The 27,651-nt window shown below is 34.8% G+C and overlaps 1 protein-coding gene and 1 pseudogene across 5 annotated transcripts in view; one reads left to right on the top strand and one right to left on the bottom strand.

Moving 5' to 3' along the window:
• The first annotated feature begins 1,508 nt into the window (after positions 1-1,508).
• On the top strand, positions 1,509-27,514 carry LOC124991313 (mitochondrial carrier homolog 1-like; annotated as a pseudogene).
• The window catches only part of Slc25a40 (solute carrier family 25 member 40), a 44,405-nt gene continuing 22,930 nt past the window's right edge, over positions 6,177-27,651 (bottom strand). For 4 of the 5 annotated variants that reach the window (XM_047562061.1, XM_047562060.1, XM_047562064.1 and 1 more), the window contains 6 exons: positions 25,184-25,308; positions 24,325-24,498; positions 21,640-21,749; positions 19,564-19,645; positions 8,539-8,619; positions 6,177-7,995 (listed from right to left, as the gene is read on the bottom strand). In XM_047562061.1, coding sequence (XP_047418017.1) covers positions 7,883-7,995; positions 8,539-8,619; positions 19,564-19,645; positions 21,640-21,749; positions 24,325-24,498; positions 25,184-25,308 — 685 coding nt within the window. In that variant the 3' untranslated portion in view covers positions 6,177-7,882. The remainder of the gene's footprint in view (positions 7,996-8,538; positions 8,620-19,563; positions 19,646-21,639; positions 21,750-24,324; positions 24,499-25,183; positions 25,309-27,651) is intronic. The other variant, XM_047562065.1, reaches the window with a different exon arrangement.

Genomic DNA, 27,651 nt, shown 5'->3' with positions numbered 1-27,651 from the left:
CCTCCTAAGGAAGAATTTTTTTTTTTTATTGTAAACAAATGGGATACATGTGGTTTCTCTGTTTGTACATGGGGTAAAGGCATACCATTTGTGTAATCATAAATTTACATAGGGTAATGCTGTTTGATTCATTCTGTTATTTTTTCCCTTCCCCCCACCCCTCCCACCCCTCTTTTCCCTCTATACAGTCCTTCCTTCCTCCATTCTTGCCCCCCTCCCTAACCCTAACTCTAACACTAACCCCTCCCACCCCCCATTATGTGTCATCATCCACTTATCAGTGAGATCATTCGTCCTTTGGTTTTTTGAGATTGGCTTATCTCACTTAGCATGATATTCTCCAGTTTCATCCATTTGCCTGCAAATGCCATAATTTTATCATTCTTTATGGCTGAGTAATATTCCATTGTATATATATACCACATTTTCTTTATCCATTCATCAATTGAAGGACATCTAGGTTGGTTCCACAATCTGGCTATTGTGAACTGAGCAGCTATGAACATTGATGTGGCTGTATCTCTGTAATATGCTGATTTTAAATCCTTTGGGTATAGGCCAAGGAGTGGGATAGCTGGGTCAAATGGTGGTTCCACTCCGAGTTTTCTAAGGAGTCTCCATACTGCTTTCCAGAGTGGCTGCACTAATTGCAGCCCCACCAGCAATGTATGAGTGTACCTTTCTCCCCACATCCTCTCCAACACCTGTTGTTGCTTGTATTCTTGATAATCGCCATTCTAACTGGGGTGAGATGGAATCTTAGGGTGGTTTTGATTTGCATTTCTCTTATTACTAGAGATGTTGAACATTTTTCCATATGTTTGTTGATTGCTTGTAGATCTTCTTCTGTGAAGTGTCTATTCATTTCCCTAAGGAAGACATTTTTAACATTGGATTATATTTTCCTAGACAAATGTATGGGAACATGATGAAGCAAACAGGAACTTTATGTTTCCTCTTGAAATTAATCCAAAGTATCTGATGACTCCTCTTGCTCAAAGATATTCCTGAAGGTTTATAGGCCTCTTCCATAGTGATATTGAAGAATTCAGTGACACCTTCTTTGGAAAATACAGGTTTTACCCCTTTGAAGTCATAACTGGAAGATTTATGCCGCTTTCTCCTGTAGCTCTAGACTCTCATAAAAGTGTGAGTTCTGTATTCTCAAGAGCTCATTAAGGTTGTGAATAAAAATTACTCTATAGTAAAACAATCTTTTTTGGTGACAAGGAGAGTGAACTTCCACCTCACAGAATTCCTGCTGACATTTTTGTGGAAGATGTCTCTAAGAATTCTTTATGAGGCACTAGAGTTTCTTCTTGTGAATCCCTATGCAAAGTCAAGAAATTGATTCCTTGATCCATATTTTCCACCTAAAAAGACTAGTTCACTTGAATAGTTCACTTCCATCACCAACCTCAAACATCATCTGATCAGCAAGAGAAGTTGCTGTGGTAATTTTGTTGTTAAGAATATTGGTGATTTGGGGCGGCGGCGGTGCCGCGGGGATGGCGGGACCCGGAGCTGGAGACGGAGCTGGAGCTGGAGCTGGAGCTGGAGCTGGGGCGGAGCGGCGGCGGGGGTCGAGGCCCGGGCTCGAGATCCGCCGCCCGCGCACCGCGCACACCGGCGCCATCCTCGACCTGCAGCGCAGCCCTCCGCCCGCAGGATGGACGGCGCGTCCCGGGGCCTGGGCTCAGGGGACAACGCCGCGACCACCGAGGCTCTTTTCGTGGCGCTGGGCGCGGGTGTGACGGCGCTTAGCCACCCGCTGCTCTGCGTGAAGCTGCTAATCCAGGTGGGGCATGAGCCGATGCCCCCCACGCTGCGGACCAATGTGCTGGGGAGGAAGGTCCTTTACCTGCCAAGCTTCTTCACCTATGCCAAGTACATTGTGCAAGTGGATGGGAAGATCGGGCTGTTCCGAGGCCTGAGCCCCCGCCTGATGTCCAGCGCCCTCTCTACTGTGACTCGGGGCAGCATGAAGAAGGTTTTCCCTCCAGACGAGATCGAGCAGGTCTCCAACAAGGATGGCATGAAGACTTCCCTGAAGAAAGTAGTGAAGGAGACGTCCTAGGAGATGATGATGCAGTGCGTGTCCCGCATGCTGGCCCACCCCCTGCATGTCATCCCAATGCGCTGCATGGTCCAGTTTGTGGGATGGGAGGCCAAATACAGCGGTGTGCTGAGCTCCATTGGGAAGATTTTCAAAGAGGAGGGGCTGCTGGGATTCTTTGTCGCTTAATCCCTCATCTCCTGGGCGATGTGGTTTTCTTGTGGGGTTGTAACCTGCTGGCCCACTTCATCAATGCCTACCTGGTGGATGATAGCGTGAGTGACACCCAGGGGGGCTGGGAAACGACCAGAATCCAGGTTCCCAGTTCAGCCAGGCCCAGGCCATCCGGAGCTACGCCAAGTTTGTGATGGGGATTGCAGTGAGCACGCTGACCTACCCCTTCCTGCTGGTCGGAGACCTCATGGCTGTGAACAACCTTGGGCTGCAGGCTGGGCTCCCCCGCTACTCCCCAGTGTTCAAATCCTGGATTCACGACTGGAAGTACCTGAGTGTGCAGGGCCAGCTCTTCCGTGGCTCCAGCCTGCTCTTCCGCAGAGTGTCATCAGGATCGTGTTTTGCCCTGGAGTAACCTAAATCACCTGACCCAACACGCAGTCTCAGCCTGGCCCTTGGGTGAGTCCGTCACCTTGGGATACCTATAGGGAAATTCCAGCCCAGCAACACCTAGATGTCCTCCAGCCCGGCTGGGCTACAGATTTTGTATTGGCCATGTGTCTGTCCAGGTGTGGGGATGGGGAGGGGTGGGCTAGGCCCAGTGGATGGGGTCCCCTGTTAGACCTGCAAAAGGTGGGGTGGGATAGGTTTGGGAGTTGGGGTGCCCTTCCCTGATGTCCAGATTTGCTGAGTCTGCCTTGTGCAGGGCCAGAGAAAGGTTTGTGGAGGCCCAGGGTGGTCGAGGAAAGGCTAATGGAGTCCGATCCCACCCCTAGCACCCCTCACTGAGCCTAGCTCCTGTTCGCTCTGTAAATAGGGCATAACCCCTTTCAGCAGGCCAGCATCCTGCCTAGGCCTGTGCTTGAAGGCCCATCCCAGGCTCTGCCTTCATTTTTCTCAACACTACTTTTCTGATTCGAGGGCAACACCTTTTTCTGAATGGGAAATCATGTGACTCTTCAGAGTGAACAAGTCTGATGCTTGTCTGTTTAATGGTGACACCTCATGTGCAGGATCTGGCTACCTGTGCAACTCTGTGAATATGAAGTTAGGCAGATCATTGTCTCTAGCCCTCCCCAGTTTAAAAGTTCATGGTAAGACTTAACCCCACCTCCCTCAAATAAATGTATTGGTGATGATTTGGAAAAAAAAAAAAAAAGAATATTGGTGATTTTGACTGTGCTACACCAAGCTGGTCAGTTTCTCCTTGTCCTTTAGACTATTTAAGGTACATATTTATGGCATAGGTGGTGACCTACCATGGCAAGTGTGGGCTGCCACTGTAGACAGCTGGCAAAAGGAAGGACAGTACTTCTTAAGACATTATTACTTCCCTCTCTCTTTACACAAAAATTCCAACTCAACAGAATGAAGAAATAGGAGCATGCTGGTAGATTATCCATATTCTCAAGGCCAAAGTAGAATTGGATTTCTTATGCCTACGGATGGAGTGTAAGTAAATGGATACGATTTGAAACATTTCTGCCACCATTGGTCAAAGAGCAGAAGACACTGCCAGACATATCGCTGCCCAAGAACAGTCCCAACTATGTAAAATCAGTGGACTGAACCCCAGCTTGTTCAAAAGATTGAAGTAGCTATGCATACCTTTCCAAAAGCAGCTACTTCCTAGAAAAATATTAATTCCTGATGGTGATTAGCTGGGTTCCACCCCATTCACCACTTCTTATTGCCAATAATTGGGTTAAAAGAAATCTCACCATCATTACCTATAGCTTTCTCTCCTCTGTGGGACATGATCCAGGAATAAGCCTAGGAACATGGACACACTCTGAATATAAAAAGGGCTAATGGAACATGATAAAAAATAATGCAAGTATTCATCGGTGATGACTTCTCCAAAAGGCCTCAATGAAAGGGGTAAATGATAAAAGAAAAATTCTTATCCATTCAAATTTTAATTACATAGGCTGGAGGGTGATAGAAGAAAGAGATGAGGTAAGTTAATCCTGTGAAAAGCTTCTAGAAGACTGTTTCTTATTCTTAAATGTATGCAGAAACCTTAACATAAATGTAGGCTGACCACCAGGGTCACTGCACTCTGTTCAAATATAAACTCTCCGTACTGTTAACACTAGCCTATCCAAAAGCAACAGTTACTTCGTATGGATGGGTCTTCTATCCCAAAGCTTCTCCTGCTTTGTTTTATACCACCCCTCTTATCTGTAGTCAATGTAGGTTCAATTTATGCTTCCCCTAATTTTTGCTATAACATTATTCTTAGTTCTAGGGTTAGTGGACATTTTCCCAACTGCTATCTATTCTTTCTACTGGGAGTTGCAGAAACTTGCCTCGGGACCTGGCCCTTTTTCCAGCCAGCATGTGTAACAGCTCAATGAACCCTTTTATTTTGGGAGTGCCTGAGTTAAAGAGTTTTGGTTTAACATGGCACAGTGCATTACTCATGTTTGTAGTGAGGCCGATATAAGTAAACCTGCAGCCAGTGGCACTAAAGCACAGTATGTACAATTATGTACAGTATGTAATACTTGATAATAAGAAGCTGGTACTGATTTATGTATTTGTCATGCAGCTTTTATTGTTTATTTTAAAATATATTCCTACTTTTAAAAAAAGAAAAAAGCTACAGTAATAGAGTATGTCAGGCCACCAGTGGCCTCAGACATCTTGTGTTTACCATGTCTCTTGATGCACTCAAGAGATCACATAGTGTTTGACCTATGACATCTAGGTGTGTGTAAACACATTCTGTGATGTTTGCACAACAAAGAAATCACCTAATGATGCACTTTTCAGTGTGCCTTTTCATAGAGGTTAGGCAAGTGCTCTACCACTGGGCTACATCCCCAGCTCTCTTTATTTTGAGACAGGGTTTCACTAAATTGCCTTGGCTGACCTTGAATATGTGATCCCCCTGCCTCAGGCTCCTGAGTAGCTGGGATTACAGGTGTGTGCCAATATGCCTAACTACTCCCATATTTAAAAAAATAAATCAAATGTGTATTGATAGTTGCTTGAATATTCAAGGCATTTCCTCTTAAAATTCTTACATTTAAGTACTTAAATATGTTACAAAATTTAACAATAGTAATGGAATGAAAACTGATTCCTTTATAAACATCACATAACCAAGAACACAGCAAAAACCATGTTTGCAAATATTTCAATTCCTGCAATGTATTTATTGAAAAGGTTGAGATCATAAGACTGAGAGTTAAGTATGTCTACTGATGTGATGTGAAATTTGAGAATATTCTTCAATGCCAATAGTTTCATTATGTTACAAGACAGCTTTGGGAGAAAATTCAAAATTTAACATTTTAGCTATTCCCTGAACTCAATTTATATAGGTACTCTTTCTGTATAAAAATGTGGTTGTATTATGGCAAGATGCTGAAGCAATTTCTAATAAAACATTTTGGAGGCTAATATATTTTTAAAATATTAATGTTTCTTTACCACTTAAGTATAAAGCTTCAGTTTAGTCTTTTCATCCAGGCACACTGCATGTAATATGTGTTAGAAAAACTACTAGGCAATTTATTTAACTTATTTTATTAATAAGTAAGAATTTTCCTCAAATGCAGTCTCTGGGAATGGGGGAGACTGAAACCTTTCTGGTATTCACAGTTGCTACTAACTTGAAATATGTGACTATTTTTTTTGAGAGCACAGTACTAAGCTTCCTGCCTTCTCCTACTAATAAATTACTGAAAAATAAGCATAGCAAAACCAAAGTAAATTTAAACTTAATAATTTTAAATAGCAGTGTTCAAAATAAACTTTAATTTATATATAATAGAATTACATAATAATTATATATGAAAATCATTTAGTTAGAAGTACAATGATAATTTTAACAAAATATAACAGTCATGAATATTTGTATATCAAGTTTAAGGTAAATCAACATAGGATAAAAAAATAAAAAAGGTTACATCAAACCCTACATAGTTTATTTCTGGTGAAACATTTAAATGCTTTTCTATTATTCTACAAAATATATTAATTCCCCTACCAATACTAGAAAAGATCTCTCACCAAAATACATTACTTTCAAGGGAAAAAAATGCCTTACATTTCCATAAAACACATAGAATACAATAAAGTGCTTTTTCTTATAGGATATAGATCCTGGGAAAAATAAAAAATAAATTTTAAAAAGTATCATTTCTTGTCCTGCTAGCTTATCCCCTCTCCACCCCGTGCTGGGTATCAAACCCAGGGTCTCCTGCATACTAGGCAAGCACTCTGTCACTGAGCTACATTCCCAGCCTAATCATACCCAATCGTATCTTTTTCCTATATCATTCCTTCATACAGTCATAAACTCAATTACTTATGTATAATTTCTTGAAGGAAACAGCTTCTTCTTTAGTCTTGTGATAAATGTGATATAGTGTAAAATTAAGGGACATTTTTGAAAACACTTTATGATATTTATTATAGTATAGGTTGAGTATCTCATCAAAATGCTTATAACCAGAAGTGAATTGGATTTCTGCTTTTTTTTCTTTTTGGATTCTGGAATATTTGCATATACATAATGAGATCTCTTAGAGCGGGAACCCAAGTCTAACTATAAAATTATTTTTAAGTTTCATGTATACCTTATATATATCACCTGAAGATAATCTTATGCAATATTTTTAGTGTCCCTGCATTTTGTACACAGTCTATCACACAAAGTCAGATGTAGAATTTTCCACTTGTGATGTCATGTCAACACTCAAAAAGTTTGGATTTTAGGGCTCTGCAGATTTTTGATTTTCAAATTAGGGAAGTTCAACCTGTCATGATATCTGTCTTATTAGAAAATAGTCAATAGAAATGAGCAAAAGAACTCCCATCAATAATGATACTTGGATAACACACTGGATAAAAACCAGAGGCCATTCCTGTGCCCAGACTATTTACTTAAGACTAGTCTAAATGCAATACTGTTTTCCACTGAAAACCCAAGTTTGAGTGAAAGTGAACATTTCCTACAATCAATAAAAACTCCCTTTTTTTTACAGAAACAGTAGATAAGGTCTTTCATCATCAAAAGTGGCAAGATCCACATCACACAAATGATAATATTATGATTCATACAGATTATATTGTCATTCCTTTAATTAGAAAAATCCTAATTCATATGAGACCATGACACAGTAACTTGGGGGCAAACAATGCATTTGAATTTAAGAAATTAACAGGTAATATTTAGAAAACATGTTATTTAACAACTTCTATTATCTACTGAAATTTCTATGTACATGATTTAAATGTGCACAAAATGAGCTTTTTATCTTCTATACTATTCATCATTTAGCACACAATTCAAACAATTCTGATGTATCTGACATACAATAAGATTAAGTTACACTGAAATGTATAATATCAAATTCTCAGAGACTGCTTTTGATATTATGGAATAAATTTTCTTTTTCTTTACAATAATACTAAGTGGTTGTGATTTCTGAATTATCTTTTAAGAAATCTCCAAAAATAAGAAAATTTTTATTTTAAAATTAGGATTATGACTTAAGAGGTACAACAGAAATGATTCACTTAAATTATTGGAAAGAAAGACATAAAATCATTGTATAACAGAATAACATGAAAAAAGTTCTTGCCCAAGAATCTCCATCTTATTTGGTACAGGTGTTTAAAGTTGAAACAGCATCACTAGAATTGTTGCCTTTGAATATTTTGTTTCTGGAAAAATGCCTTTCCAAATTCATATGTACTGATCATAATGGCACAAGCAGGGGCAATTTTAATTAAGCGAGGAATCAGGCCTGAAAAGAGAACAAGAAAAAGAACAAATTTTACCTTATTTTTAAAAAAATCTAACTTATTTGACATCATTCTGTTAATAATCAAAATAAATGAAATGATATGTCAAATTTTGTATCATAAATTGTTAGCAAAAAATAGATCAAACTACTTACTCTAAATTTCCTCACTTCCATTCTGGGTTATGCAGAAATTTTATTTTATTGATAGTAAATCTGTTACATAACCTTTAACTTACAACAATGATATTTAAATAGGAGAAAATAAAAAAATATAGAATGTTATCTGCAACTTCCTCCTTGAATTTATTTTGGGGGGGGGTACTAGGGATTGAACCCAGGGGTGCTTAACTACTAAACCACATCCCTAGCCCTTCTTTATTTTTCATTTTGAGACAGGGTCTTGCTAGTTGCTTAGGGCCTCACTAAATTGAGGGCAGCTTTGAACTTGTGATCCTCCTGCCACAGCCTCTGAGCTGCTGGATTACAGGCATGCCATGCCACCATGTCAATAATTTGGTTCAAGGAGTCAGTGAATATTATTACCTGTAAATAATCCAGAAAATCCATCTTTAGCAACAATGTTCTTCATTATAACCCAAGTTGACATGTGCGAAGGCATAGAAACTATATGTTAAAAGAAAGAATGCTATCATAAATCACAATTTAATAATTTCTCATACTGATAATACAAATATAATGGTGTTTATTGCCTTTGGGAGCATATCATTTCACTATAAGAAGAAGAGATCTGTTCACCTAAAGAGCTAATTTCAGTCTTTTTAATATCTGAATTCATTAAGAAGGAAAGGAAAATGTTCTAAGTTCAAAGGTACACAGAAGCCTCCTTTTGAACTGAAAAGTTTGTTTCTTTAGCTTGATGGTATTATTCTTTATAGTCTTTCCCATGCCTTAAAATGTTGCATATGGGATTTTTTAACTTTTCATGGGGTATCTAATACCAAAGAAAATTCCAGAATATCATTTGTCATTTCAATTTTATTCTCCGCAATTAAAAAATTATTTTTCTTAAAAAGAGGTTCTGAGGAAAATAGTTGTTTTCCCTAGTGGTATCCTGTTGTGTGACAAGCTTTCTAAATAGACGTTTTAGTCTTGAACTAATTAGAACTATACTCTTTCCTTCATAGAGCAGATGTTTACCTAATAGTACCATTCAGTTATTTGCAACCACTGAGAACTGAGAAAAAAACTAATTTTTTTTAAATTTAGCAAGAGTAGATGTCACTGAAGTTCAAACAAAACTTATGAATGCTGGATATGTTATACACAAACTTTGCTTACCTTCATTTTACACAGTGATTCTAAGCACTGGATTAGAGCCCAAAGACTACTAGATGCAATAAGGTTTTTAAAAAGTCTAAGGAGTAGGCATACTAGCACGTAAGCAGTGTGAACATTGATAGGCTGAAGGTGTCAAAGTTTTGGTTTGAGTCTAGGTGGATGATGGACAAATGATCTTTATTGCCTTCTCTAGCTTTTGAGAACTGCATTATAAAACTATAGTCATCAATGTTTACATTGATCTTAGCCATTAAGAAAAAGCAAAGAAGCAAAGAAAAGTGCTGGGAAGTGATACTGGTCAAATTATATTGTTACGTTGTGTATATGTACAAATACATAACAGCAAATCCCATTCATTATGTATAGCTACAGTGCACCAATTAAAAAAAAAATGGGAAAAAAAGTAAAGAATGTACTATTAAGCACGCCTGGGGGGAAAAATGGAAAATTTTTACCAAAATATCCTTCAAAAATAGAAACACACACACACACACACACACACACACACACATATACACACACAAACAAAAACAAGCCCCAACAATATGCTGCTCACAAGAAACTCACTTCACCAATTAAAAAAACACAAAAGAAGGAAATAGATATTCCAAGCAAATAATAAACCAAAATTGACCAGGAGCAGCTATATTTCTGACAAAAGAGACTTTAAGACAAAATGTAAGAAGAGACAAAGGTCATTGTTGTATGATGACCCAGAGATCAATTCAAAAAGAAGATATAATAATTATAAACAAATATGCACTTAGTACCAGAGTACCCAATTTTATAAGACAGTTATTATTAGATCAAAAGGGAGAAGCTCCAATACAATAAGAATGGGGAACTTCACCCAATTTACAATAAACAGATTAATCATCCAGACTGAAAAATAGTTAGATTATACTATAGATTAACTGAACTCAACAGAGATTTATAGAATATATCATCCAATAGCTGTAGAATACATATTCTTAGCATCGGCATATAGAACTTCCTCTAGAACAGACTACATATTAGACCACAAAACAAATCTTAACAAATTTTAAAAGATACACGTCTTTGTATCTTTTCTGACTACAATGAAATAAAACTAGGAATCAACAACAAAAGAAACTTTAAAATTATACAAATACATGCAGAATGAATAACACACTTTTGAATGAAAAAAAATGGGTTACTGAAGATATCAAAAGGACAATCTAAAAACTTGTTGAAACAAAAGAAAATGGAAGAACACACAAATTTATTGAATACAGCAAAAGCAGTATTAAGAGGGAATTTTAGCAATAAATGCCTATCATGAAAAAGACAATAATTCCAAATAAACCACTTAATGATGTATATATGTATCAGGGATGTAAAAAACTAAGAACAAACCAAACCCCAAATTAGAATGAAAGAAATAGTAAAGATCAGAGCAGACAGGAAATAATACCAAGAATTAATAAATGAGATGGCATCAGTTAAAAAGTTTTGCATAGCAATGGAAACTATTAAGAGCATGAAGAGAGAGCCAGCAAAATGGGAAAAAATCTTTGCTAGCTACTTTCCAACAGAAGATTAATATCTAGAATATATCAAAAACTCAAAAAATCTAACACCAAAACAACAACAAATAACCCAAGAAATAAATGGGCAAATGAACTAAACAGACATTTCTCTAAAGAAAAATGGGCAAAAAACTATGAAAAACTGTTTAACATCTTTAGAAATCATGGAAATACAAATCAAAATTATACTGAGATTTCATCTCACTCCAGTTGGAATGGCAGTCATTAAGAATAGAAATAATAGGAGGCCCCGCCCAGCCACCAGGCCCAGTGCCTGCTGTCTCCAGCACCTAGGCTGTGCCCCACATGGTCTAGTGACTGCATTGTGGCTGACCATCTATCAACACGTGGGGTCGCCTCTGCCCACTAGCACTGATTATTCCCAATCTGGAGGCCACCAACCATAGTGGGACAGCACCCCTCTTGGGACACCGCTTTATAAAGTTCTTCTCTGGTATCAGGCTACTAAAGACTAGGTAGGAGCTTTGAGCAGTATACTTATAGTTTTTGTAGAATTTTTTTATTAGTAATATTATTATGATTATTCCTATTACACCTACAATTATTCCTACTTTTTTCTTTTATTAATATTTTTATCACTCTATTTTCCTCTCATCTGTTTCCTTAGACTTTTTCTCCATTTTCTCATGCTAACAACCTATTTCTTTTAATTCCACTTTCACTATTCCTATGACATTGTACCGCTATACACTCACTTCTTATCTCATTAATGTTATATCCTACACCCTCCCCATCCTCTTTGTCCACCATTAGAAATTGTAGTCCTTCTTGCAAACCTATTGGTTGTGCTGTAGAAAATAATCAAATTCATCATCTCTGTTTATTAAGACAATAGTTAATATCTTAATAGGGACTATTTGGCTTAAGGATGCATATTGTTTGTATGATGTGCAGCTAATACTGATCTCTCACTTCAAGGTAAGGTATGGAAAGCTGCAGGGCCATTATAATACCTCAGATTCACATTGCTAGAGGGGAAGATACACAAACAACGTGAGAAAACAAGGGAAGAAAGTGTCCCAAACAAACCTAAATGCTACATCTATAGAATCCAATGACAGCATGGCAGAAGAAATGCAGAAAAGGAGTTTAGAATGTACATAATTAAAATGATCTGAGAAGCAAATGATAAGAAAGCAAATGCAGGCAATAAATGATTGCACAAATAAACAGTTAAAAGAGCAAATGAAGGAAGCAAAAGATCATTTCAATAAAGAGATAGAAACTCTGAAAAATAACCAAATAGAAATCATTGAAATGAAGGAAACAATAAACCAAATTAAAAACTCAATAGAAAGCATAACCAATAGGCTAGATCACTTGGAAGACAGAACCTCAGACAATGAAGACGAAATATTAAATCTTGAAAATGAAGTTGACCAAATAGAGAAGATGGTAAGAAATCATGAACAGAACCTCCAAGTATTATGGGATATCATGAAAAGACCAAATCTAAGAATTATTGGGATTGAGGAAGGCACAGAGATACAAACCAAAGGAATTAATAATCTATTCAATGAAATAATATCAGAAAATTTCCCAAATCTGAAGAATGAAATGGAAAATCAAACACCAGAGGCTTACAGGACACCAAATGTACAAAATTACAACAGATCCACACCAAGGCACATTATAATGAAAATACCTAACATACAAAATAAAGAGAGAATTTTAAAGGCTGTGAGAGAAAAGCATCAGATAACATATAGGAGGAAACCAATACAGATATCAGCAGGTTTCTCAGTCCAGACCCTAAAAGAAAGAAGGGCCTGGAACAACATATTTCAAGCTCTGAAAGAAAATGGATGCCAACCAAGAATCTTATATCAGCAAAACTTACCTTCAGATTTGATGACAAAATAAAATCCTTCCATGATAAACAAAAGCTAAAAGAATTTACAAGTAGAAAGCCTGCTGCACTACAGAACATTCTCAGCAAAATATTCCATTAGAAAGAAATGAAAAACAACAGTGTAAGTCAGCAAGGGGAGGAACTACACTAAAGGAATAACCAATTAAAGGAGAAACCACATCGTTTAAAAGCAAAAATAAGCCAAAATGACCAGGAATACGAGTCATATCTCAATAATAACGCTGAATGTTAATGGCCTAAATTCACCAATCAAAAGACATAGGCTGGCAAATTGTATTAAAAAGAAAGAGCCAACAATATCCTGCCTTCAACAGACTCATCTAATAGGAAAAAAAATCCACAGACTAACGGTGAAAGGATGGAAAAAACATACCATACACATGGATTCAGTAAAAAAGGCGGGGGTTTCCATCCTCATACTAGATAAAGTGGACTTCAAGCCAAAGTTAGTCAGAAGGGATAAAGAGGGACATTTCATACTGCTTAAGGGAAGCATAAATCAGCAAGACATAACATCGTAAATATTTATGCCCCAAACAATAGTGCATCCATTTACGTTAAACAAATCCTTTTCAATTCCAGGAACAGAGTAGACCAAAACACAGTATTACTAAATGACTTTAACAAACCTCTCTCACATTGGACAGATCTTCCAAACAAAAATTGAACAAAGAAACCACAGAACTCAATAACACAATCAATAATTTAGACTTAACAGAGATATACAGAATATTCCATCTATCAACAAGCGAATACAGTTTCTTCTCAGCAGCACATGGATTCTTCTCTAAAATACTGCCACAAAGCTACTCTTAGGAAATATAAAAAAAATAGAGATACTACCTTGCATTCTATCAGATCATAATGGAATGAAATTAGAAATAAATGATAAAATAAAAAACAGAAACTACTCCCATACCTGGAGACTAAATAATACACTATTGAATGATGCATGGATAACAAAAGACATCACAGGGGAGATAAAAAAAATTCTTAGAGGTAAACAAGAACAATGACACAACATATCAAAATCTCTGGGATGCTATGAAAGCAGTACTAAGGGGAAAATTCATTGCATGGAAACATTCAATAAAAGAAAAAGTGAACAATTAAATGATCTAACATTATAGCTCAAAGTCCTAGAAAAAGAAGAACAGAGCAACACCAGAAGTAGAAGACAGGAAATAATCAAAATCAGAGCTGAAATCCAATAAAATTGAAACAAAAGAAATAATTCAAAAAATTGAGAAAACAAAAAATTGGTTCTTTTGAAAAAAATAAACAAAATTGATAAACCCTTAGCCCCACTAATGAAGAGAAGGAGAGAGAAAACTCAAATTACTAAAATTTGTGATGAAAAAGGAAACATCACAACAGACACTATTGAAATACAAAATATAATTAGAAGCTATTTTGAAAATCTATACTCCAACAAAACAGAAAATCTCGAAGACATCGACAGGTTTCTAGAGATATATGATTCACCCAAACTAAATCTGGAGGACATACAGAATTTAAATAGATCAATTTCAAGCAATGATATAGAAGTCATCAAAAGCCTACCAACAAAGAAAAGTCCGGGACCAGATGGATTCTCAGCCAAGTTCCACAAGACCTTCAAAGAAGAGCTCATTCAAATACTCCTCAAAGTATTCCATGAAACAGAAGAGGAGGGAACCCTTCCAAACTCATTCTATGAAGCTAATATCCCCCTGATACCTAAACCAGACAAAGACACATTGAGGAAAGAAAACTTCAGACCAATATCCCTAATGAACATAGATGCAAAAATTCTTAACAAAATTTTAGCTAATTGCATACAAAAACATATTAAAAGGATAGTGCACCATGATCAAGTGGGGTTCATCCCAGGGATGCGAGTTTGGTTCAATATCGGGAAATAAGTAAATGTAATTCACCACATCAACAGGATTAAACTTAAGAATCACATGATTATTTTGATAGATGCAGAAAAAGCTTTGATAAAATATAGCACCCCTTTATGCTCAAAACACTAGAAAAAATAGGGATATTGGGAACATACCTCAACATTGTAAAGGCAACCTATGCTAAACCCGTGGCTAACATCATTCTAAATGGAGAAAAACTGAAAGCATTCCCCCAAAAAACTGGAACAAGGCAAGGATGCCCTCTTTCACCACTTCTGTTCAACATCATCCTTGAAACTCTAGCCAGAGCAATTAGATAGACTATGAAGAAATTAAAGAGATATGAATAGGAAAAGAAGAACTCAAACTATCACTATTTGCCGATGAAGTGATTCTACATTTAGAGGAGCCGAGAAATTCCACCAGAAAACTTCTAGAACTTATAAATGAATTCAGTAAAGTAGCAGGATATATCAAGACTCATAAATCTAATGCATTTTTATTCATAAGTGATGAATCCTCTGACAGAGAAATTAGGAAAACTACCCCATTCATAATAACTTCAAAAAATATAATACTTGGGAATCAATCTAACAAAAGATGTGAAAGACCTCTACAATGAAAACTACAGAACACTAAAGAAAGAAATTAAAGAAAACCTTAGAAGATGGAAAGAGATCCATGCTCTTGGATAGGCATAATTAATATTGTCAAAATGGCCATATTACCAAAAGTGCTATACAGATTCAATGCAATTCCAATTAAAATCCCAATAATGTACCTCACAGAAATAGAGAAAGCAATCATGAAATTCATTTGGAAGAATAAGAGACCCAGAATAGCTAAAGCAATTCTTAGCAGGAAGAGTGAAGCAGGTGGTATCACAATATTAGACCTTCAACTATACCACAGAGCAATAGTAACAAAAATGGCATGATATTGCATCAAAATAGACAGGTAGACCAATGGTATAGAATAGAGGACACAGAGACAAACCCTCATACAGTTATCTCATACTAGACAAAGCTGTCAAAAAACCTACAATGGAGAAAAGATAGCCTGTTCAACAAATGGTGCTGGGAAAACTGGAAATGCATATGCAGCAAAATGAAACTAAACCCCTCTCACCCTGCATAAAACAACTCAAAATGAATCAAGGACCTTGAAATTAGACCAGAGACCCTGCACCTAACAGAAGAAAATTAGGTCCAAATCTTCATCATGTCAGTTTAGGACCAGACTTCCTTAACATGACTCCCAAAGCCCAAGAAATAAAAGCAGGAATCAGTAATTGTGACAGATTCAAACTAAAAAGCTTTTTCTCTGCAAAGGAAACAATCAACAATGTGAAGAGAGAGCCTATAGAGTGGGAAAAATTTTTTGCCACACACACTTGAGATAGAGCACTAATCTCCAGAATCTATAAAGAACTCAAAAAACTTTACACCAAGAATACAAATAAACCAATCAATAAAAGGGCTTAGGAAATGAGCAGACACTTCACAGAGGAAGATCCACAAGCAATCAACAGATATATGAAAAAATATTCAACATCTCTAGTAATAAGAGAAATGCAAATCAAAACTACGCTAAGATTTCATCTCACCCCAGTTAGAGATAATGTATTCTATTATCAAGACTGCAAGCAACAATAGGTGTTGGTGAGGATGTGGGGTAAAAGGTACACTCATACATTGCTGGTGGGGTTGCAAATTGATGCAGCCACCCTGGAAAGCAGTATGGAGATTCCTTAGAAAATCTGGAATGGAACCACCATTTGACCCAGCTATCCCACTCCTTGGTCTATACCCAAAGGACTTAAAATCAGTATACTATAGTAACACAGTCAAATCAATGTTTATAGCAGCTCAGTTCACAATAGCTAGATTGTGGAACCAATCGAGGTGCCCTTCAACAGATGAATGGATAAAGAAACTGTGGTATATATACACAATGGAATATTATTCAGCCATAAAGAAGAACAAAATTATGGCATCTGCAGGAAAATGGATGGAAATGGAGAATATCATGCTAAGTAAAATAAGCCAATCCCCAAAAAACAAAGGCCGAATGATTTCTCTGACAAGTGGATAATGATGCATAACAGGTGTGGGGGAGGAGATAAGGGAAGAATGGAGGAAGGATGGACCGTGTAAAGGGAAATGAGGAGTGGGGAGGGTATGGAGGGAAGGAAAGAGAATGAGACAAACATCATTACCCTATGTACGTGTATGATTACACAAATAGTATGACTCTACTTTGTGTACAACCAGAGAAATGATAGTTGTACCCCATTTGTGTACAATGAATCAAAATTTAAAAAAAAAGAATACAAATAATAAATGATGGCGAGGATGCAGGGAAAAAGGAAGACTTTTACACTGTTGGTGGGACTGTAAATTAATACAGCCTCTAGGGATATTAGTATGGAGGTTCTTCAAAAGTCTGGGAATGGAAGTACCATGTGACTTAGCTACATCACTCCTCAGTATTTATTAAAAAAAAAAACAAAAAACAAACAAACAAACAAAAAACTAAAGCATACCATGGCAATGTACATAGCAAAATTCGCAATAGTTAAGTTATGGAACCAGTCTAAGCATCCATTAACAGATGAATGAATAAACACATTTTGCCACTTAATGAAACAGAATCAGTATTTCTAAATTTCAGTTATGTAAAAATATCAAAATCTCTATGAAGGAAAATGAAGCTTATGATTTATTTAAGAAGCTATACTACTGGGGCTGAGGATATAGTTCAGTTTTGTAGAGAGCATGCCTAGGATGCACAATCCCCAGCACCACCAAAAAAAAAAAGAAGCTATACTATCAACATAAATAGTATAAACATAATAACTATAGCAACCCAACAAAAGGAACAATTATTTTTAAATCAATGACAAAACATTTATGAATGAAATTAAACTTTCTAAAAAAAAGTCTGTGACAAGAACTTTATACAAGTTGACAATTTTTATGTTTTATAAAGTTATTAATACAAGTAATAAGAAACACCTTTTAAAGAAACACTGTTTTTAACTAAATATTTAAAGAATAGAAAATAATAAATGCTCATTTATTGACCAAATTTATTAAATTGTAACAACTGTATATCTTGGATACTACTTAAGTTCCCTATATAGTCCTCCCAAATCATCTTGTTCCCCTTTCCTCAGAGCAAAAACTCCTTTTAAAAAACTATCTTTCTCATTTTGTTTAAATTTTTATATCTGAATATGTTGATAAACAATGTATATCCTTATTTGCCCCTTTTAAACTTTGTGTAAATGGTATCACACCATGCATTTACTCTTGTAATGTGCTTCTAAAATTATCTAGGTTGGTAAGTGTAGCAGTACTTTATTCATTTTAATTACTGCATAGCGTTGGATTATATAGATTACTACGACATACCATAAATCTTGCCAAGAGACATTTAGGTGATTTTTAACTTTTTGTTATCCTTTGAATATCTCTGTACACGTGTAGAGGCTTCTCTAGGGCACATATCTAGGAGCAAACCTGTTCATTCTAGGGGCTTCCTTGATATTACCATACTGTTTTCCAAAGCAGTTGTTCCAAACTTGTACTTTCACCATCACATATCTTCCCAATAATTCAATTAATATAAAATGTCCTCTCATTGCTGTTACTCATTACTACTAAGATTGATTAAAATAAGATTGATTAAAATAATGGTAAAATTAACCATTTTTAGTGATTCTTTTTTTTTTTTTTTTTACAAAAAATATTGTTTTGAGCCAGGCACAGTAGCACAAGCATGTAATTCCAGCAGCTCAAGAGGCTGAGGCGGGAGGATCATGAGTTCAAAGTCAGCCTCAGCAACTTAGTGAGACCTTGCCTCTAATAAAAATATAAAAAAGGGCTGGGAATGTGACTGAGTGGTTATAGAACCCTGGATGTAATCCCTGGTGCACACACACAGACACACAAAATAAAAAATAAAAAAAAAAAAAAGGGCTGAGGATGTAGTTCAGTGGTAGAGCATAGAGCATCACTGGCTTCAATCCCCAGTGCCACAAAAATAAAAAAAAAGCTGTCTGGAATATTTATAATAGTTCAATCGATATTAAATTTATTAAAAATTAAGATTAAAAAATTTTAAATGTTTAAATTGTGTTTTAAAATATTTACTATACAGAGAAAATCAAACTTAACCTCTAAAAAATAGGTGTATTTGGACAAAGTTTAAAAAGTTGAAACCAGATATTAACTTTTAAAAAATTAAATATGATGTACTCAAATGAGATAACAGTTATAGAATCTGGCACTTACTATACCCTAGAGGTTTATATGTGTATGTGTTACTGGGGATTTAATCCAGGGGTGCGTCCCCACTGAGCCACATTCCTAACCCTTTTTAAAATTAAAATTTTTTTATTTGTTCTAATTAGTTACACATGACAGTAGAATGCATTTTGACACATCATACATATGTGGAGTATAACTTATTCTTCTGGTTGTACATGATGTAGAGTTACACAGGTCATGTAATCATATATACACATAGGATAATAATGTCTGATCATTCTACTATTATTCCTACCTCCATGCTCCCTCCCTTCCTTTCATTCCCTCTGCCTAGTCCAAAATACCTCTATTCTTCCTGCCCCCCACCATCCCTTTTTATATTTTTAATTTTAAGACATGTTCTCACAAAGTTGCCCAGACTGGCCTTAAACTTGTGATCCTCCTATATCACAACATGTTGGGATTACGACATGTACCACCACATCTGGAATTTCTTAAATTTTTTTGTTTGGGTTTAGAGCATTTTTTCTAGTATATATTTATTAGTTTTGTTAAAGAACAAGACATAAGAAAAAAAAAATCTTCTTTTTCTTAGATATCTAACCTAATACCTAGGAGGAAAAAATGACATCTTAAAAATGTTTTAAATTAATTAAACTTACTTTTTTGACTTTCATATATCCAAAGTTGGGTCTGCTTTTGTGTTTTTACCACATCAAATGGTAAAGTTGCAACAGCTGCAAACTATCAGAAAGTGAAACTGATTAATTTAAATCTATCTTTTAATTTTTCCTAAAGTATTTTTAAATTCTTCTAATTAGCATATTAACAAAGATAATAATGAAAATCACTAAGTTTAAAACAAAACATATTTTTAAAAAGATTTTATTAAAGAAAACAGATATGCCTTGTATACTCCTCACAAGACTCAAGTAAACAGTTGCAGAAAAGTTTCCTTACTTTCCTGAGATCAGTTACTATGGTAGAGTCAGAATTCAATCAGATCTCTCTGACTCCAAAATTCACAATTTTTGATACTTCTTTACCACACATGAAGGTACTACACAATATTAAAGCAGAAATTCTCCAGTAAACATTTAAAAATTTCCAACAAATGTTTTAAAAGTAAATAAAATTTTAAAAAAGTAAATAAAAAAAAGGTTTTTGAACATTTAGCTCTATATACCTTTTCTTATTGAACTTTAAACATGTTTATCAAATATAGCTACAATGGCATAAAAATCACATTTTAAAAAACTTTTCTCAAAATGATCCAATTTTACAATTATTTCTATAGTGCCTTAGGTAAGGGAGAGTTTTTTAAATAGAATAATTAAATTCCTTTAAGAATATTCGCACTATACCTGATATAACAGCCACACAAAGTAAAATCTGTTATCTGTTTTGCTTACCAACTAACTCAGAGTTGGGCAACAAACTCATAATATGCTCCTTAAACTCAATTACATTTTATTTTACACCAGTACTTTGTTAAGTTCTTGATATCAGTTTCAAAGATCATGGGTAAGACTAAATTACTGTTTATCTCCATAACCTACCATGTAGTAGCAACAGGTAGCTACAATGACATATACATTTCTTACTCACTTTCTAAAATAATATAGTTTAAACTGCCCTGTTTAATGACAGAAAGCCTAGATGCTGTTACTTTCATGTGCTTTTTCTGTTAAACAGACATGTCTTTATTTGAAAACTGCCAAAAGGTATTTTCTAGACCATTAAAACATAATTTAAAATGTTTTCTACTTTAACCAGAAATAGTAAAATAGAGAACTTCCCTTCATATTGCTGTAAAACTGGTGCACCATCCTGAAGCCATTATTCAATAATACTAATTGCTTTTCTAGCCCAATGGGCTTACAATTTACTATGCTTAATTTGACAGATTTTAGACCTAATAATATTCTAAGTTTTGAACTCCACAGCAGTAGCTTCTGTAGCGTAGGTTTTCTGATATATTATTCCAGTACTTTCTGGCAGGTTTCTATCACTTCACTCTGGACCTTTAGTTCTGTTTTAATGTGATTCCAATATGTCAGTGTCATGCTTTAAATAATCACAAGTTACTTTTGGAAGTATGTAGGTAAATAAAACTCTTTATGGTCAAAGACAGGGTGACATAAATCAATTTAAAAAAAAGTTTACTGCACAACTTTCTACTATATATGTGGAGGTGGGGAAAGGCAAACTTCCCACTTAAAAATGATCATTTAAGATTCTTCCCTTCTGGTTGTAATTTTTCTTGCAATTTTTATAAGCCAAACTGTTTCCTTAGAAACAGAAAGTAGCAACAGGGTATGGAACTGCTTCTATTTAGTTCAAACATACATATAGGATGAGACTCCATGAAATATTACTTAGTCATGTCTACTACTATTTATTAACCCAATATATTATAAAATATTCTGTAAATAATAAAGCACTATTTCAAGTATTATCATGGTCATAACTAATGATCCAACAAATCTAAATATTTTTCAGAAAATATAATAATGTACTTGTAATATAATTTAAAACATAAGCACAGAGTACATTCTAAAACTATTTTAATGGTCAATAATTTATGTCCTCAAATAGGATGATAAATACTTAAAATTTAATACAGTGCAGTTCAAAAAGAACTATCTCAATGTACAGTAAATACTATCTAATATTTACTCCATTTTAAAATAATAATACCATTTTGCTGGAGTATTAACAACAAAGAATAAACTTACAGAACCAGACAATGCCCCTGAAGTAAAGTTGATCATAAATGTCGGTTCATATAAACCAGATTTCTCACACAACCACTTCTTTAAAATTTCATAGTTATACCAGTACATTGCTATAAAAATAGAGAATGAAATGAGCACACATTTAGAAATAAAATGTCAACTTTAAAGAAAAGAATTATGAAGTCATAAATTAAAGGAAAAGAGAAATTCTAACACTGACACAGATCTTGCTTTCTGTTTAGACTGGATGGAATTTAAAAAGGCAAGGGATTAAAATTTTTAATAATATTCTAGCATTATGTTTTCTGCAGGGGGTACTCGGGATTAAACTCAGGGGCACTTGACCACTGAGCCCCAGCCCCAGTCCTATTTTGTATTTTATTTAGAGATAGGGTCTCACTGAGTTGCTTAGCACCTCAATTTTGCTAAGGCTGGCTTTGAACTCTCCATCTTCTTGCCTCAGCCTCCTGAGTCACTGGGATCAAAGGTGAGCACCACTTTGCCAGCCTATTCTAGCATTCTTATAAACAAAAACCACCCTGTGCAACAGTAAAGTGGTACAAGGTACAAAAATTCCCAAACCTGAAAAGAAGGAGTAGGATAAAGGAAAAGTAAATGCCCACCAATTAATTAACACAGATGTAAAAATCTTTTAAAAAAAATAAAGCAAAATGAAGCTAGATTGGGTTATCCCAGAAATGCTATGCTAAGGTAGTTACTATAACAAACAGTGTTATATACCACATTAACAAAACAATGGCATAAATAGTAATCAAAAAAAGCATTCAATAACATTTAACCCTTCCATGTAAAGTGAGAAAAAATTTTAGGATTCTGAGGTAAAGGGAATTCCTTTACTTGATAAATAGTATGCATCAACCCCGTAGCAAAAAAAATAATTATGAATGTTGAAACAACAAAACTATTTACATTAAAATAAGAAAAATGATAGGAATGCTTCTTATCATTAGTACTCAAAACTGTACTAAGCAGGAAGAAAAGTTATAATAATTAAAATAATATATAATCTTTATGAGAAAAATTAAAATCTCTCCTGAAACACTTTAAAGAAGTTATATTATGGGCTGGGATTGTAGCTCAGTGGTGGAACACTTGCCTCGCATGTGTGAGGGACTGGGTTCAATCCTCAGCACCACATAAAAATCAAATAAATAAAATAAAGATATTGTGTCTATCAATGACTAAAAATGTTTTTTTAAAAAAGTTACATTATTAACAATCAGATATGACATTCCTAGAGAAAAAAAAAATGAGATAACATCAAGAATTTTTTACAAAGAACTTATAATTTGGTAATTTTGACAAAATCTATTGGCACAGATTTAGACAAATCAACCAGTGAGACAGATGCATGCATATACATGAAAATTTGATATGACAGAGGTGACAATGCAGATCCCTGCAGGAACTGTAATTATTCCATGAATGATGCTGATACAATAAGCAATTCAGATTGGGGTGGTGAGAATGAAAACCTATTTGGTCCATATCCCCAAATCAATTGTGAATAACTGGATGGCTAGTGAAACAGTGCCCAACTTTATTAATAATCAGAGAAATGTAAATTAAAATGAGGTGCTACTTTAGCTAGTAAACAAAATGAAAGACCTGTGACAATAAAAGAGTTAGTAAAGGTATAAAGCGGGGAGAAATTTCATGCATCGATGGTAGCTGTAGAAATCCATTTAATCACTTTAGAAATCAGTATCAACAGAAGAATGAATCAGACATTACTTTCCTATGTTCATAGATGAATACATGACCAGTGTAACTCCATATCATGTACAACCAAAAGAATAGAAGTTATACTTCATGTATGTATGATATGTCAAAATACATTCTACTGTCAAATATAACTAAAAAGAACAAATAAAAAAATTTTAAAAAGAATCCACTGTTACCTAATAAAACTAGAACTGTATATATGGAACTGGGTGTGGTGGCACACACCTGTAATCCCAGTTACCTAGGAGGTTGAGACAGGAGGATCAGCAAGTTTAAAACCAGCCTGGGCAACTTCAGGAGAACCTGTCTCAAAATAAAAATGCTGGAGATATAGCTCAGAGGTAGAACAATTCCAGGTTCAATCCCCAGTACCAAACAAACAATAACAAATAAACAGTAAAGCAAACATAAGTGACATAAGAAACAATGATTAGTTATCTATTTCATGTTTTTAAACAGCATAACTGAGCACAACCACCCATCTGATTATTTGATTTATAATAATACTTTTTAGGATACTCAATAGGGAGATGCTTATTTTTAATAATTAAAAAAGTAGGAATTCATATAATTTTAAAAGTGGTCTTAAGTGGATTTTATAATATTTTGATTTGCAAAAGTTTACTTACCTTACTGATTATCACTTATTTAGAATAAGGTTAAAAACAGTTTTTATTCCCTGAATATGAATACCTATTAGTTAATGCTTAAAAGGAAAATTAAACACAAGGAGAAAAGAAAAGAAGGCTTGAATTAGAAACTTCATTCAATAAAGACTTATGAAGATCTGAAAGTCCAAAAACGAACTTTCAATGACTTTGTGGTCACTACAGAAAATAGCTTACCTTTAACCATAAAGGGTTTAAAACCTAGTAAGTAATATATGAATAAGACAAGGTTATGTAAAATTTAGCAGCAACTAATAAGAAGACAGCCTACCTGAGAAAGGTACATCTCTAAGAACAGTGGGAACCCAGCCCTTCCAAAGTGAAATCCAACCATCTTCAGCAACTTTCTTGCTGACAAATCGATGCAGTTCCTCATAAGAAAACTTCTTAGACTGCATCTTGGTTCTAATCAATTCTAAGGGACTTATCACAGTTACTGCACCAACTAACAAAAAAACCAAATAAAACAAAAACAAAGTCATGTACTAAGCAAATATACAGGCAAAAATATTTCGTGCATTTTATATTTTAACATTTTATTCTGAAATGTCTGCAAACATTAAAATCAAATACTTAATGATGTCAAAAGATTGGAACAGATTTTCACCCTTGATGAACCAAAAAGTTATATTTTCATATACTTTTTTCTGGTTTTAACTCTTTTAAGAGCAGTCCCAGAAAATAGTCAACTACAACTATTACAACTTATTCTAGTTAGTGCCCCCAATAAATCTCACTACTGTTTCACAGATATAAATGTTCTTCTGCATAGAGGCAAATTTTCTTCTGACTAAACTCTGAACCTAAGGTTATGAAGACTTTGGTTCAAGACTTTGGCCAGAAACACATATGGGCCTAGATAATACCTTGGAAGTTTAAGAGAGTAATAACCAATTCTGATGGCACTCTAAAAACTGTCCAAGACTCAATCATGATGGGCTATCCCCACCTAATTCTGATGGCACTCACTATGTTATGTGACTTTTGGAATAAAAATATTAACAAATTAATACTAACTGGAAAGCAAAATACACTGATACTCTGTACACTGTACAAATTCTCTGTGAAAACCAAATTTAAATGGATGTTCTAAACCAAAATCAAAAAGAAAATAAAAATGTATTACTTACATCTGGCCACAATTCCAGCAACAATTGGTATTCGGGTTTCATTTTCTCCTAATTTAGATCTCAGAAAAGCACTTAATTGATCATAGCAGGTAAAATAAATAACTGTGGCAGGGACTGCCATCACTCTGATAGAAACAAACCAGGCTTGAATTAGAAACTTCATTCAATAAAGATTTTCTTTCAAAATTATCAAACATACTATTGAATTAAATTCAAATATTACTATAAGCTAAAAAATCTTTCATTTTGGATAAGCTAAAAAACATAACAAATAAGGCCCATGAGATAATTTTTTTAATTTAAAAATTATTAGCATTTAATTTAGCAATAAAAAAGTTATAAAATAGGTATCTGCCGTCCTCTAGTTATGAAGATAAGTTACAATATATGGCATCCAATAAATGCTATATAAGATAAATTATAATATGTAGTATTAAGTAAGTAACTAAATTCAGATAATATAAATTACATAACTTCAGATGATAAATAGGAAAATACAATTAGAACACTTGTTCTTTTCCTTGACTTTTTGGGTCTGTTTCTGGTCCCCCAGATATGATTTCCCAATTAGCATTTACCATAATATGAGAATCACTACAATAAAAAAGTTGTTGAACAACAGAAAAATATTTTTGAACTATGGATATATAGCACACCTATTTACAAATAGAACTAAACTACAATTAACATTATCAGAATTATTTACACTAGTTTTGAGGAAATTCTAATGACATATTCTTTTAAATGAAAATTTAAAAAGGGACTTATTAAATTCACATACAATGTTATAGGCATTGTCATGGCAGAAATATTAATGCAATAAGAAGCCAGTTTATGTTTTATGCTTATGGTTTAATGTACCATTGTTTGGAATGCTTTAATAATCATTTTTTTTTTTTCTGGTACTGGGAATTGAACCAAGAATCCAGAAGCACTTTACTTCCAAGCCACATCCCTGGCCCTATTTTTTTTTTTTTTTTTTTTTTTTTTGATTCAGGGAGTCACTAAGTTGCTTAGGGCCTCACTAATTTGCTGAGGCTGACCTCGAACCTGCCACTCCTGAGTGGCTGGGATTATAGGTGTACCCCATGATACCTGGAGGAAGCTGAAAATTTAGGAGTAGGACTGAAATGGTGATCTTAGATCTACCACTAACATAATCTTAGGTGTTAAAATAAATTCCTCAAAATTGACTAATTTTCTCTATACAAAGGACAGAAGTTTTTAGAAATAAATGAGGCAGGGAAAGCCTAGGTATTCCTTGGAATTTTTACATTCAGCCCTACTAGTTTATCATATTCATATAAGTGCTAGTAAGTAGAATTGCCTGGAAAGGAAACACATACCACAATACGCCTCACAGTTTTGGTAAAATAAAACTCAAATAAACACTAAATTCTTTTTTAAAATTTTTTTCCCCTCTGGTTCTGGGAATTGAATCCAGGGATGCATTTCACTTTTTTATTTTGAGACAGGGTCTTGCTAAATTGTCAAGGGTAGACTCAAACTTGTGATCCTCTTGCTGCAACCTTATGAGTGCCTGGGATTAAAAGCATGTACATGCTACTGCTCCTAGCCTAAATTATTTCTGAATGTGAAAAAAAAATTATGCTCATGCGTCAAAGATTAACACAGAGGGTCTGGTTGCTCAAATCTTCTATAATTATCTTTAAGAAACCCTGTTTGTGTGCTGAGCTTTGACTAACTCATGGCAATTTAGCTACTGGAATGTTCAGTATAATAATTTCTCTATGTCTAAAGCACTAAACCAATTAATTTAAGTTGATTTGTGCAAAGTAATGTATGCTAAACATATACTTTCAGATCCCTCTGGGGATCTGAAGTTTAGCTAATCATAGCTGCTCATGAAGATAGAATGTACCTATATAACCAACATACAATTAAAGTTGGATACTCTGAAATCCAACTGAGTTTCCCAAGGTGGAAATACTTTGCAGACTTCAGTTATGACTGGAAGAAAAATGTGTTCTGTGCAATGCCATCAGGGAGGACTTTGGAAGCATGTACCCGGTGAAGTTCTCATGTGTTCTTTTTCCTTATCAATTCTGCTTGCATCCTTTAGCTGAAATATACCATATTCATAAATATAACTCTCCTTTAGGTCCTGTGAGCCTTCCAGCACATCACAAATGTGTGGGTACATGTGAGACTCAAAGAACAATGCTTCAGGAAATTAAAGTATATTATAGCTTGGATCTGGAATGTCCACCAAAGGTTCACATATAGAAGGCTTGAACCCCAGTCAACAACACTATTGGGATGAGATGCAAACTTTCCAAAAAGGTAAGTTATTGGTGGTATTCCTTTTACATGTCGTGCCTGAACCATTCCTCTCTTTATCTTTCTTTCTCTGCTTCCTGGCTGTCAAGAGGTGAACAACTTTCCTCCACCATCCCTTCTGCTATAATGTTCTGCTTGTCTTAGGCCTAAAGCCGGAGAACTTAAAC

Source organism: Sciurus carolinensis, chromosome 8 (assembly GCF_902686445.1).
Source record: "Sciurus carolinensis chromosome 8, mSciCar1.2, whole genome shotgun sequence".
Lineage (NCBI taxonomy): Eukaryota > Metazoa > Chordata > Mammalia > Rodentia > Sciuridae > Sciurus > Sciurus carolinensis.
The sequence above is the reverse complement of the archived record's forward strand: the minus strand, read 5'-3'. Positions and strand labels throughout refer to the sequence as shown.